Source organism: Phascolarctos cinereus, unplaced genomic scaffold (assembly GCF_003287225.1).
Source record: "Phascolarctos cinereus isolate Bilbo 61053 unplaced genomic scaffold, phaCin_HiC Scaffold_5;HRSCAF=322, whole genome shotgun sequence".
Lineage (NCBI taxonomy): Eukaryota > Metazoa > Chordata > Mammalia > Diprotodontia > Phascolarctidae > Phascolarctos > Phascolarctos cinereus.
The window spans coordinates 30,060,826-30,075,402 of record NW_027555958.1 but is presented as its reverse complement, the minus strand read 5'-3'; the positions used below and the strand labels follow the sequence as shown (position 1 = coordinate 30,075,402).

The following is a 14,577-nucleotide window of genomic DNA, read 5'->3' as shown; positions in this document are numbered from 1 at the left end:
CTGGGGCCTCCTGGGCCCAGGTGGGTGAGGGTGTGTGAGGAAAGAGAAGGATCCTCTCTGACCTGCCCACTCACCAACTAGATGCAACCTGCTGGTTGGGTTCCATCCCGAGGGAGGAATCTGAGCCTCAATGTAGTTCCTCTCTTCCCACCTCATCCTCTGTCTTCTCCCTGCCTCTTCCATCCCTTCCTCTCTTTCTCCTTCCTCTCCCCTTCCTTCCTCTTCCATCCCCTCCTCTCTTCCCTCCTTTTTTTCTTCCCTTCCTCTCCCCTCCCTCTTTGCTTCTCTCCTATTCTACTCTCCCCTCCCTTCCTTCCTTTCTTCCCCTTTCCTTTCCCTACCTTTCCTCCCCTCTCTCTCACATCCCTCCCTCTCCTCTCTTCTTTCCTTTGTTCCTGCTCTCCTTTCTTCTCTTTCTCCTTTCCTTCCCTTCTTTCTTCCCTTCCTCTCCCTTTGCTGACATTCAGAACTACAAGGAGCTGGAGCTTCTGAGGAGAGTGTACTATGGGGGTGTGGAACATGAGATCCGAAAGGACGTCTGGCCCTTCCTGCTTGGACACTACAAGTTTGGCATGAACAAGAAGGAGATGGAGCAGGTGAAGGAACGTGGCACCCAGGGCAATGAGGCAGGAAGGGATCCCCATTCAGGCAAGGCTCGGGGCCACTCACCCCAGGGGTCCCGGTTTCCCAGATAACGTCAGCCTCCCAGGAACGGCAGCCTCAGAACTGAGTCTGCCAAAGTAAAAGAAACAGAAGACTGGGGCTCAAGCCCAGGCCTGCTTCCATTTGGGTGACGTTGTGCTAGTTCTTCTCCAAGCTCTAAACCGTGTAGTCCCTGAATAACCTTTAGTCACATGATTCTTCTAAGCTGAGGCTGCCCCAGTCCTACCTTTTCCCTGGACTCCCAGACCTGGGAAGCTGATCATCCTGGGGGAGGTAGGGTTGGGTATGGGCCTGGTACCCAGATGGATGGGAGCAGCTGATTCCAGGTAAAGGGGCTCTGTGTCAGCTCCTCACCATGACACTGGGTATTCCCCAAGTCCAGGTGGATGACGCCGTGGCATCCCAATACCAGCGGGTACTGGCAGAGTGGAAGGCCTGTGAGGTGGTGGTCCGGCAGCGGGAACGGGAAGCCCATCCAGCCACACTCACCAAGTTCTCCTCGGGAAGCAGTATTGACAGCCATGTCCAGCGCCTCATCCACCGAGACTCCACCATCAGCAATGATGTGAGTCTGGGGAGTGTCAGGGAAAGAGGCGGATGGGGCCGGGGGCCTGGAGGCTAGGGAGGATTAGGCCAGGGGCCCTGGTGGGAGCTTGTGCCAACTCCACTCTATGCCTCTAGAAGAGGCCTAGCTTCCCATTCCTGGTCTTTAGACCATGGTAATGATAAGGGTGATCAGGCAATTTTTCTGCACTGAGTATGTGCCAGGCACTGGGCTAAGTGCCAGAGATGCAAATACAAGAAAGCAAGACTGTCACTGCCCTCAAAGAGCTTCAATTCTAATGGGGAAAGATAACACATAAAGGAGAAGCTAGAAGCTGGGGGAGGGTACCTGTGAGGTAGAATAGTTTGGAAATGGCCAGGAAATGACTTAGTGGTCTGGCTCTGGTCAACATGAGGGAACAGCTGACTTATCAAACTTCTTTTTTTCATATTTTAAGTATTTTTCCCAATTACATGTGAAAACAATTTTTAATGTTCATTTTTTTAAATTTTGGGTCCCAATTCTCTCCCTCCCACTCTCCCCTTCCTGCTCATTGAGAAGGCAAGCAATTTGATATATGGGACAGTTGTGCAAAACCTATTTCCATATTAGTTATGTTAGAAAAGAAAACACAGACACACACCCCCCAACCCTACTCCAAATAAGAAAAATAAAGTAAAAAAAATAGACTTCAATCTACATTCAGATTCCATGAGTTCTCTCTGGGGGTGGATAACATTTTTCATCATTAGTCCTTCCGAATTGTCTTGGATCATTTTATTGCTGAGAATAGCTAAGTCATTCAGAGTTAATCATCCTACAATATTGCTGATTCTGTGTACAGTGTTCTGGTTCTGCTCACTTCACTCTGCATCAGATCATATAAGTCTTTGCAGTTTTTCTGAAGGCATCCTGCTTATTTCTTATAGCACAATAGTCTTCTACCACAATCATATACCACAGCTTGTTCAGCCATTCCCCAATTTATGGGCATCCCCTCAATTTCCAGTTCTTTGCCACTATAAATATTTGGGTACATATAGGTCTTTTTCCTTTTTAAAAAATCTCTTTGGGTTACAGACCTAGTAGTGATATTTCTGAGTCAAAGGGAAACAGTTTTATTGCCCTTTCGGGATAGTTCCAAATTGTTCTTCAGAATGGTTGCATCAGTCCACAACTCCAGCAATACTGCATTAGTGTCCCAGTTTTCCCACATCCCCTCCAACATTTATCATTTTCCTTTTCTGTCATATTAGCCAATCTGATAGGTGAAGTGGTCCCACAATGTTGTTTTAATTTGCATGTCTTTAATCAATAGTGACTTAGAGCATTTTTTTCATATGAATATGGATAGCTTTGATTTCTTCTTCCAAAAACAGCCTGTTCATATCTTTTGACCATTCATCAATTGGAGAATGACTTATGTTCTTATAAAATTTACACAGTTCTCTAAACATTTGAAAAATGAAGCCCTTAGCAGAGAAACTTGCTCTAAAAATTGTTTTACCTTTATGATTACTGTGTATTACCCTCCATACAATTTTCCTCCTGTTTATCCTTCTCTCTCTCTCTCTCTCCTTTCATCCTGGCCCTCCTCAAAATTGTTTTGCTTCTGACCACTGATTCCTCCCCAATCTGCCCAGCTTTCTGTCAGCCCTACCCCTTTTCTTATCCCCCCTCTTCTATTTCCCTGTAGGGTAAGATAGATTTTTATACCCAACTGAGCATGTATGTTATTCCCTCTTTGAGACAATTCTGATGAGAGTAAGGTTTAAGCATTGCCCACTACTCTCCCATCTTCCCCTCCACTGTAAAAAGCTCTTCCATGCCTCTTTTATGTGAGATAATTTACCCTTCTACCTCTCTCTTCCCCTTTCTCCCAGTGCATCTCTCTTTCTTACCTCTTAATTTTATTTTTTTAGATATCATCCCATCATAGTCAACCTACATTCATGACCTGTGTCTATGTAGAATCCTTCTGACTGCCCTAATACTGTTAAAATTCATAGGAGTTACAAGTATCATCTTCCCATGTAGAAATGTAAACAGTTTAATCTTATTGAATACTTTATGATTTCTCTTTCCTGTTTACTTTTTTCTGCTTCCATTGAGTCTTATATTTGAAAGTCAGATTTTCTGTTCAGCTCTGGTCTTCCCATCAGGAATTCTTGAAAGTCCTCTATTTCATTAAATATCCTTTTTTTTTTTTAGGCCATCAGGGTTAAGCAACTTGTCCAGGGTCACACAGCTAGGAAGTCTCTGAGGCTAGATTTGAACTCAAGTCCTCCTGACTATAGGACCAGTACTCTATCCATTGCACCACCTAGCTGCCCCTAAATATCCATTTTTTCCCTGAAAGATTTTATAGCTGTCCTTATAACATCATGGAGTTTAGGGATGCGGCATCCCCTCAATCTGGAAAATCTGCATAAAATTTTTTGGCCCTCTTTTTGTACCAGAGGAGAAGTCCAAATTTTTTCTTTTTCTTTTATGGGGTATTTATGATACTTATTATAAAATTTGGGTTAAGTATTTGGTCATAGGTTCTGTGTTATCTGCTGGCCTTTGCATGTTGTCTATGGCTTCCACAAAACTCCCAAAGAATTACCATTTAATTTCTCATGTGATACATCAAAACCATGATAAAGAAAGTCATGATGGGGCAGCTAGGTGGCGCAGTGAATAGAACACCAGTCCTGGAGTCAGGAGGACCTGAGTTCAAATCCAGCCTCAGACCAAATACTTGACACTTACTAGTTGTGTGACCCTAGGCAAGTCACTTAACCCTAATTGCCTTACAAAAAAAAAAAAGAAAGTCATGATATAGAAGGGATAACTGTACTCAGTTTTGCTAGGCAGGTGATTCTTGATTGTAATCCTAGCTCCTTTGCTCACTGGAATATCATATTCCAAGCTCTCTGATCCTTTAATGTAGAAGCTGCTAGATCCTGTGTAATGCTCACCATGGCTCCATACTATTTGAATCTTTCTTTCTGGCTGCTTGCAATATTTTCTCAACCTGGGAGCTCTGGAATTTGGCTATAATATTCCTGGGAGTCTTCATTTTGGGTTCTCTTTTAAGAGATGTTTGGTGGATTCATTCTATCCATTTCTATTACCTTCTGGTTCTAGGATATTAGGGAAGTTTTCCTTAATAAATTTTGAAAGATGATATCTAGGCTCTTTTATTGATCATAGCATTCAGGTAGTCCAATAATTATCTCCCTTGTATCTATTTTCCAGGTCAGTTGTTTTTCCATTTTCATTTTGATTTTGTTTTATTGTTTCTTAATGTCTCGTGGAGTTATTAGCTTTCACTTGCCCAATTCTAATTTTAAGGAATTATTTTCTTCAGTGAATCTTTGTGCCTTCTTTTCCATTTGGCCAATTCTACTTTTGAAGAAATTGTTTTCTTCAATGGATTTTTGTATATTCCCCCCCTTTTTTTGTGCTTCCTTTACCAAGATGTTGACTCTTTTTTCATGATTTCTTACATCATTCTCATTCCCCCCCCCCAACTTTTCCTCTACCTCTTTTACTTGATTTTCAAAATCGTTTTTGAGCTCTTCCAGAAATTCTTTTGGGGCCTGAGACTAATTCACATTTGTCTTTGAGGCTTTGGATATAGCTGTTTTGACTTTGTCATCTTCTGAGTTTGTATTTTGACCTTCCCTCTCACCATGGTAACTTTCTGTGGTCAGGTTCTTTTTTACTTGTTTGCTCATTTCTCTCACCTTTTATTTTTATTTTTATTTTTTACTTTCAACTTTATGTTAAAGTTGGGCTCTGCTCCCATGGTGGAGAGGGCACTGTCCTAAACTTCAGGGATTTGTGCTACTGTTCTTAGACCTCCTTTTGGGGGTCTGTAAGTTTTAAGTTCTTCCAAGGTGGTATGATCTAAGGAGAAGAGCAGTCACTGCTTTTTTGGCCCATGTTCTGGTGTGTGAGCAGCCATAAGCATTCTTTTCCATAGTTCCACAGTTCCCTGAAGCTGTGACCAGGGTCCCCACTCCTGTGAGCCCCAAATTCTAGTGTGCTAGTGCTCTTCATTGCCCTAAGGCTGCAACCCAGAACCACAAGTGGGCAATGCAACGAAGTCTCATCTGCAATGCTAACAAAGGTCTCCTGTAATCTCCTCCTGTCTAACACCCTTCGTGTCTGTGGGCTGAGAGCTCCAGAAGCCACTGTTGCTGATTCTGTTGCCCCCATGGCCTGCTGCTGGCTTGCCTGGATGCTGCCTGTGTTAGATTGCACTTCATTCTCACCCCAGAAAGACAAATCTTTCCTGTCAAACTTTTAAATTGTCTTGGCCTAGAAATTTGTTTCATCCCCTCCTTTGGTTGATTCTGCTGCTCCAGAATTCATTTTGAAGTGTTATTTTAAAATTATGTAGAGGGGAATTTGGGAGAACTCAGTAGACTGCATGCTTTTACTCCACCATCTTGGCTCCATCCTCCTCACTTATCAGAACTTCTGACTTCTCTTTAGGAAATTCATTGTTAACCTCTTCAGAGGTTCAGCCTAGTGGTATTATGGTATGGAGGGTGTGTTGGCCTTAGTTTGAATCCCTTCTAAGACACTTACTAGCTAATGACCCTGTTCAAGTCACTTAACCATTATATTAGCTTCAGTTCTCTCATCTGTAAAGTGAAGATTACTCCCCTCCCAGGGTTGTGTTTTTGAGTGTTGTGTTGGAGATCTAAAGCAAAGTGCTTTGAGAAGTTTAGGGGGGAGTATCACTAAGGAAAGCTTTCTGGGAGAGGGGACATTTGGGCTGGGTTTTGAATGATGGGTAAGAGTTTAACAAGAAAAGAGAGGGAGGGAGGGAGCACGTGCCCAGCATAGGAAGCGGCCTGAGCAGAGGCAGGAGACCACAGGCCATGGTGAGGGGATAAAGGAGTCTCAGTGTGATTACTTAGAGAGAGGAGTAACATAAGAAAAGGCTGAGAAGTGAGGGTGCTTCCAGGTAGTGGAGGGCTTCCAATGCCAAGGCCAGACATAGACATTTTATTCCAAAGGTCTTAGGAACCTGTGAAAGCTTTTTGAAGCCAAGGAGCAGCATGGCCAGATCCATGCAGGAGACAGCTTACTAGCAGGGGTTGTGGTGGGTGAGTGAGAGGAGGGATGATGGGGACAGGGAGATCTCTCAGGAGGCTCTTTGAACAGTGTGGGCAGGTGCTAATGAGGGACTGTACCAGAGTGGTCACCATGGGGATAGAGAGAAAGAGACAGATGCTAGTGATGGCGCAGGAGCAACAGAGTTTTATTAAATAACTGTGGGGAAAGTAAGAGAAAGCAAAACCAAAATACAAAAAGCTTCGAAGATATCAAGCATAAGTAGGGCATAAGCCAAGCAGAATCCTAGAAAATCAATCAGCAGGCACTGACTATGCCAGTCATGGTGCTAAGTGCTGGGGCTCCAAAGACAAAAATGAAACCGTCCCTGCCCTCAAGGAGTTTATAATCTAATGGGAGAGATAAGTAATAGGAAGAAGAAAAAGATGATGATGATGAAGAAGATGGCGATCTATGCAGCATCTGCTAAGTGCCAGGCACTGTGCTAAGTAAACCATTTATAATTATTCTCTCATTGGAGGGAATATAACTACTACATATGAGTAGATACTACATATATGTATACACATACATATATAAAATTACCTTGGATTTACTCTTGTGTGTGTATATTTTAAATAGTAAAGCTCAGCTCAAGTGACAGTGACTAGATGAGGCCTTTCTGGGTTCCCCCAGTTAGTAGTTAATGCCTATATAAGCATATATGTGTATATATGTTCATGTATCTATTTCTTGATTTTTAACTTTATGTTAAAGTTAAATGTATTTATACACATATACTACAGATGTAGTATAGATGTATAATTTGTATACATATACATACTAGTATATATAAGGCGTTTAAAAGTTTGTGTTTATTTATTTATTTTTTGTGGAACAGACACTAACTAGCAACTGAAGAAATCTGGAATGGCCTCATCTAGGCAGAGTCACTGAAACCTGGCTTTGAAGAGAGCTGGGGATTCTAAGAGATAGAGGAGATGATTTGGCATTCCAGGCATGGGGGTGTATACAAAGGTACAGAGATAGGAGATGAAGGGTCATGTGTCAGGAAAAGCCCTTTAAAACCCCTTTTCTACTGTGTTTTGTCTGTTTAAAAGCCCAAACTAAAGGGGTAAGGCTCCTGCAGCCTTGATCATTTTGGGCTTGGGGGCAGCTCTTGGGAAGGCAGGGTCTTTCTTCAGCCATCGGGGCAGGATGCCCCCTTCTCTAACTGAGGTAGCAGCAGCACAATGTAAAAACAGTGCTGGCTTTGGAGTCAGAGGATCTAGGTTTGAACTCTGGCTTTGCAGACATCATCTTGGGTGAGTCACTTAACCTCTCTTGGCCTCCGACTCTTTGTTTGCAATGTGAAGGGCTTGGCCTGGATTACCCCTAAGGTCCTTTCCAGCTCTGAGTGTCTCCCTAATCCTATGCCTTCATCTCTCTCTCTCTGTCCCTTTTCATAAAGTCATGGAAACTTGAGTTGAAATCTGGCCTCAGACACTTACTAGCTGTGTGACCCTGAGCAAGTCACTTCACTACTATCTGGCTCAATTTCCTCAGCTGTAAAGGGAAAACAGCCTCCTCTTACTTCACGTCATTTTCAGAAGAGAAGAAAAGGGGAGAGCATCACCGTCACAGACATTGATGTGCTTTGCTTTCTTGAATGTTATCTCACATCTGATCCTTCCAGTAACCCTGTGAAGTAGGAATTCTGCTCAGAATTGCTCAGTGGCGTCCTCTTATCACTAAGATCGAATGCCAGCTCCTTAGCCTGGCATTTCAGAGGATCCTGGGCTTGTAGAACCAAGATTTGCAGGCACCTCCGTGGGCATCCAGTCCAGCTGGCTCATTTTACAGAGGAGGATGCTGAGATGCAATGAGAGGAGGGAATTTGCCCAAGATCACATAGGTAGTATCAGAGACAGACTTCAAAGCCCTGCCCAATCTGTCTCCAACTTATCTTTTCCAGTGTTAGTCTATATAAGTCCTCTTCCTTCATGCACACTTTCCAATGAAATTGCCCTCCTACTTGTTTTCCAAACTCCCTCCTCCATGCCTTTACCTTGGCTGTTTCCCGTGCCTGGAATTCACACCCTCCTCATCTCCATCTCCCTAAGGCCTTCTTGTCCTTCAAGGCTCACTTGGAGCCATGTAGACTTTCTTAATACTTCTCCCTCCTCAAATGAATTTGTGCGATTACGTATGTGTATAAATGATGTATCCCCCTACAGTAATGTGAGCTCTTTCTGAACAAGGCCTATTTAATCCTCGTTCTTCCCTCCCCAGTGGTTAGAGGCAGCTAAATGGGGCAATAAATAGATCACTAGACCTGCAGTCAGGGAGACTTGAGTTCAAATCTGGCCTTGGATACTGACTAGCTGTGTGACCCTGGGCACATAACTACTGTCTGGCTCAATTTTGTCAGCTGTAAAATGGGTGTCATAATAGTGCCTGCCTCCCAGAGTTGTTACGAGGAAAAAATTAGATCTTATTTGTAAAGTGTTTAGCCTAGTGCCTAGCACACAGTAGATACTTAATAAATGCATTTTGAAGTATATTGACTCTGTGGTTTATAGATAAGGCTTCAGTGATTTGCCCATGGTTATACAATCTGTATAATTCAAACCTAGGTCTTCTCTGATTCTAGATTCAGTCCTCTCTCAACTGTAATACACACACAAAGTGGGAGGCAATGGTACACTGGCATAAAGGAAGGAGACTCTAGAATCTAATGCTAGATCATAATCTGAATTTGATCTAGAATAATCATCTGGAATCATAATCTGGTTTGAAACCCTGCCTCTAATGGTTGCTACCTGGGTGACTCCTTAGATAAGTCTCTTTACCTCCCTGGGCCTCAGTTTCTTCATCAATCCTTCAACAAGGATTAAATAGCTCCTGAGCTCCATCCCAGTTCTAGCACTGACATACTCCGATACTCTGGAATACTCAAACACAGTGACGTAGAAACACATCGTATCTTCCTGTGGCTTCCCTGGTATCATCCTTTCTCCCATCTGTTCCTCCCCTCCCTCCCTTCTCTAGAGCAACTGTTACAGATTAACCTCTTCTATCTATACACAATAGATGTCTTTAGTAACCACTTCAGCAGGCTTTCCTGTCCTTCCAGACCTGCTTCTTAAAGGGCTCATGCCCATTTTCTTCTGAACTATGAAAACATGGTTGTGCTCAAAAACATCAAAAGTGGTTTTATTTGAGCCCACTTAACCAACTTTATTCACATAAAAGTATACAGTTAAAGGCTAAGTGCTGGTCACTGATCAATTTTGATCAGGTCAGTTAGTCAATAAACATTTATTAGATGCCTACCGTATGCCAGTCACTGTGCTAAGCTCTGGGGATACAACTATAAAAGAGAAAGACAATCCCTGACCTCAAGGAGTTTACAGTCTGATGGAGGAAGACAATACACAAAAGAAAGCTGAAGAGGTCAATGAGAATACTGGCAGACAGCCATTCTTGAAAACAACAGGGTATTTATTTTTTTTAATATTTTATTTTCCCCCCAATTACATGTTTTTGTTTTTAGGCAATTGGGATTAAGTGATTTGTCCAGGGTCACACAGCTAGTAAGTGTCAAATGTTTGGTCTGAGGCCAGATTTGAACTCAGATCCTCCTGACTTCAGGACCTGTGCTCTATCCACTGCGCCACCTAGCTTCCCCTCCCCTCCAATTACATGTTAAAGCAATTTTTTTTTTAACATTTGGGCTTTTTTTTTAAAGTTTTGAGTTCCAAATTCTATCCCTCCCTCCCCTCCCCCCCACTTTGAGACAGTAAGCAATCCAATATAGGTTATGCATGTATAATCATGTAAAACACTTCCATATTAGTCATGTTGTACAAGAAGACTCAGGAAGGAAGGAAGATAGTATGCTTCAGTCTATATTCAGACAATATCAGTTCTTTCTCTGGAGGTGGAGAACATGCTTCATCATGAGTCTTTTGGGCTTGTCTTGAATCATTGTATTGCTGAAAAAATAGCAAAGTCATTCACAGCTGGTCATCGTATAATATTGCTATTACTGTGTACAATGTTCTCCTGGTTCTTTGCATCAGTTTCATGTAAGTCTTTCCAGGTTTTTAAAAAATCGTCCTGCTTGTCATTTCCTTTTTTGTATTTATTTTTAGTTTTCAACATTCACTTCCATAAGATTTTGAGTTCCACATTTTCTCCCCATCTTTCCCCTCCCTCCACTCCAAGATGGCATGCAATTTGATATAAGCTCTATATATAATTCATATTAAACATATTTTTTACATTAGTCATGTTATAAAGAAGAATTAGAACCAATGGGAGAAACCATGAGAAAGAAGAAACAAAAAAAGAAAAAAAAGAGAGAGAGCAAATCATCTGCTTCCATCTGCATTCAGACTCCACAGTTCTTTCTCTGGATGTGGACAGCATTTTCTATCATAAGTCTTTTGGAGTTGTCTTAGATCCTCGCATTGCTAAGAAGAGATAAATCTATCAAATTTAGTCAAAATGTAGCTGTTACTATGTACAATGTTCTCCTGGTTCTGCCCACTTCATTAAGCATCAGTTCATACAAGTCTTTCCAGGTTTTTCTGAAGTCTGTCTGTTCATCATTTCTTATAGCACAATAGTATTCCATTACATTCATATACCATAACTTGTTCAGCCATTCCCCTATTGATGGGCATCCCCCTCAATTTCCAATTATTTGCCACCACAAAAAGAGCTGCTATAAATATTTTTGTACATGTGAGTACCTTTCCCATTTGTATGATCTCTTTGGGATACAGACCTAGAAGTGGTATTGCTGGGTCAAAGGGTATGCACATTTTTATAGCCCTTTGGCCATAGTTCCAAATTGTTCTCCAAAATGGTTGAATCATTTCACAACTCCACCAACAATGTATTAGTGTTCCAATTTTCCCACATCCTCTCCAACATGTATCATTTTCCTGTTTTGTCATGTTGGCCAATCTGATAGGTGTGATGTGGTACCTCAGAGTTGTTTTGATTTGCATTTCTCTAATCAATAATGATTTAGAGCATTTTTATATGACTATAGGTAGTTTTAATTTCTTCATCTGAAAACTGCTTGTTCATGTGCTTTGACCATTCATCAGTTGGGGAATGACTTGTATTCTTATCAATTTAACTCAGTTCTCTATATATTTTAGAAATGAGGCCTTTATCAGAGATACTGCTTGTAAAACTCTGTTTGTCATTTCTTATACAACGATAATATTCCATCACAATCATATACCAAACCTTTTTAGCCATTCCCAATTGATGGGTATCCCTTCAATTTCCAATTCTTAGCCACCACAAAAAAAGCTGCTATAAATATTTTTATACAAATAGGTCCTTCCCCCCCCCCCCTTTTATGTCTTTGGGGTATAGACTTAGCAGTGGTATTGCTGAATCAAAGGGTATGCACAGTTTTATAGCCCTGTGGGCATAGTTCCAAATTGTTCTCCAGAATGGTTGGATCCAGCTGAGCATTTATTAAGGGCACATAACTTAATTCTGACTCTGAATCATACGTCACTAATGGTGACTCTCATCTTTGATTTCAGCAGTTTAGTAACAGAAGATGCCTTTTAAAAATGATTACTTATGTCACTTCTTTTTTTAAAACTTTGAGTTTCACATTCTCTTCCTCCCTCCAGTCCTTCCCCAGCCACCACTGACAAGGCAAGCAATATGATATCAGCTATACATGTGGAATCAGGCAAAACATTTCCATATTGACCATGTTGCCAAAAAAAGCAAGAAAAATCGAGAAAGTAAAAAATTATGCTTCAGTTTGCACTTAGAGTCCGTCAGCTCTCTCCCTGGAGGTGGATCGCATGCTTCATCATGGGTCCTTTGGAATCGTCTTGGATCTTTATATTGCTGAGAGTAGCTAAGTCTTTCACAGTTGATCATTGTTACAATATTAATATTACTGTATACAAGGATCTCTCAGTTCTGCCCACTTCAATTACATGAGTTCATGTAAGTCTTCCAGATGTTTTTCCCCCTGGAACGATCCCCCTCATCATTTGGTATAGCACAATAGTATTCCATCACATATATACTCCACAGCTTGTTCAGCCGTTCCCCAACTGATGGGCATCCCCTCAATTTCTAATTCTTTGCCACCACAAAAAGAGCTGCTATAAATATTTGTGTACATATAGGTTGTTTTCCCTTTTTTTTTAATCTCTTTGGGATAGAGACCTAGTAGTGATATTGCTGGGTCAAAGGATATACAGTTTTATAGCCCTTTGGACATAGTTCCAAATTATTCTCCAGAATGGCTGGACCAGTTCGCAAGACTAACTGTGCATTAGTGTCTCTATTTTCCCATATCCATCATTTTCCTTTTCTGTCATATTAGCCAATCTGATAGGTATAAGGTCATACCTCAGAATTGTTTTAATTTAAATTTTTTTTTTTTAGTGAGGCAATTGGGGTTAAGTGACTTGCCCAGAGTCACACAGCTAGGAAGTATTATGTGTCTGAGGCCAGATTTGAACTCAGGTCCTCTGACTCCAGGGCCAGTGCTCTATCCACTGTGCCACCTAGCTGCCCCCTAATTTTCATTTTTTTTAATCAACAGTGATTTAGAGCATTTTTATATGACTACAGATACCTATGGTTTTTTTTCCTGAAAACGGCCTGTTCATATCCATTGGCCATTTATCAGTTGGAGAAAAGAGGGTTGACCACATGACCAGAAACTATAGGTAGTCAGGTTCCACTGACCACAGCTAGGTCTACGAATACAAGTATCTGGTGGTTTCTTTACATCCACTAGAACAGGGGTTCCTAATAGATTTCAGGGGGTCTCTGAGCTTAGATGGGAAAAAAATTACATCTTTATTTCCACTTTGAACGGAAACTTAGTATTTTCTTCAATTTTATAGAAACTTGTTTCTGGGAAAGAGGTTTGCTAGATTGCCAAAGAAGTCTGGGACACATGACAGGTTAAAAGCCCCTGTTTTAGAGGGTCTTGGAATCAGCTCCCTAGGGCACCTCTACCACCTCAGCCCAGGCAGCACTGCTATTCTTTGCACATAGATTGGTCCCATTGATTCAGATACTTATAGGCTAGGACTCTACCATACAGTCTGGCTAACCAACCTTAGAGTCAGCAGAAGGAGCCTGAATGCTTCAACCCTGTTTCCAGCATCCTAAGGTTGAGGTGTCTAGAGTATTTCTGGAGAAGGCTGGAATGGGACTAGGGCCAAGGGAAGACCTATTCTGTTCAAATGTTTGCTCAGATTCCAGCTGTTTATCTGCTCTGCCAAAGTTTGGGTCAGGTGGCTTCATGCCATCCTCTGTGTGAGCAGCATCAAAACCTACGCTAGAGAGATGGGAAGCAGAAAGGCAGGGTATTGGTGCTTTCTGTCCACAGTGGGCAAGGAGCTGCCTGCAAGGCCATTTTAGTGAACGTTTTTCAGAGGTGGACCAGGGAAAGGCAGACCATTGCTGAAAGGTGATTTCAGAGCTAATGGACAAATGCAGAGCTCTTCCTCTGAGGGAGGAAGAATGGCCCAATGGAAAGAGTGCCCAACTTGCTTTCAAAGGACCTGGGTTTGATCCCTAACTCTACTACTTAGCAGCAAGTCATTTAACCTCCAAAGACCTCAGTTTCATCATCAGTTAAGTGAGGGGTTCAGACTAGCTAACCTAACTGGAAGTCATAGCCCTTGTATAACATGGCCACCATTGCTCTCCTTCCACATTAGGTGTTCATCTCTGTGGATGAAATGGATCCCCCCGATATGGGACCAAAGTGCCCTGAAGATTCCATGGCTGGCACAGTGCCAATGGCAGGAACACCAGGTACTGCGATAGTGGAGCAGCAGCAATCTGTGGAGTTTGACTCACCAGACTCAGGGCTGCCATCTTCCCGTAACTACTCCGTGGCTTCTGGAGTCCAGTCCAGCATTGATGACGGACAGAGTGTGGGTTTTGAGGAAGAAGACCAAGGAGAGGAGGAAGAGCTGGATCCATCTGCTTCTGGTCCCCGAGCCTCCCTCTACGAGCCCCCAGACCCTACCCAGGAGGACACCCCACAGTCCAGCGAGCTGGGGGCAGGGGAAGAACTGGCTGCTGTCTGTGCTGCCGCCTACACCGTATGTGGTCATCCCCTGCCCCTCCACCCCCACCCTTGTCTTTGAGTCTCAGTGGCCCACACACCCTCCCCACTGACCAGGAATCCCAGGGCAACTTTACCGATAGTTCTAGGCTCCTAGAGAGACCTCCCATGGTCATCTACTTCATCCCCCTGCCTCTGGGTATGAGCAGGCTCCCAGGTCCTGGCA

At 42.5% G+C, this 14,577-nt stretch overlaps 1 protein-coding gene across 5 annotated transcripts in view; it reads left to right on the top strand.

The window, feature by feature from the left end:
• Window positions 1-14,577, top strand: part of SGSM2 (small G protein signaling modulator 2) — an 89,407-nt gene that overhangs the window by 59,355 nt on the left and 15,475 nt on the right. For all 5 annotated transcript variants that reach the window (XM_021006961.2, XM_078154759.1, XM_021006960.2 and 2 more), the window contains 3 exons: window positions 468-596; window positions 1,046-1,228; window positions 13,999-14,388. In XM_021006961.2, coding sequence (XP_020862620.1) covers window positions 468-596; window positions 1,046-1,228; window positions 13,999-14,388 — 702 coding nt within the window. The remainder of the gene's footprint in view (window positions 1-467; window positions 597-1,045; window positions 1,229-13,998; window positions 14,389-14,577) is intronic.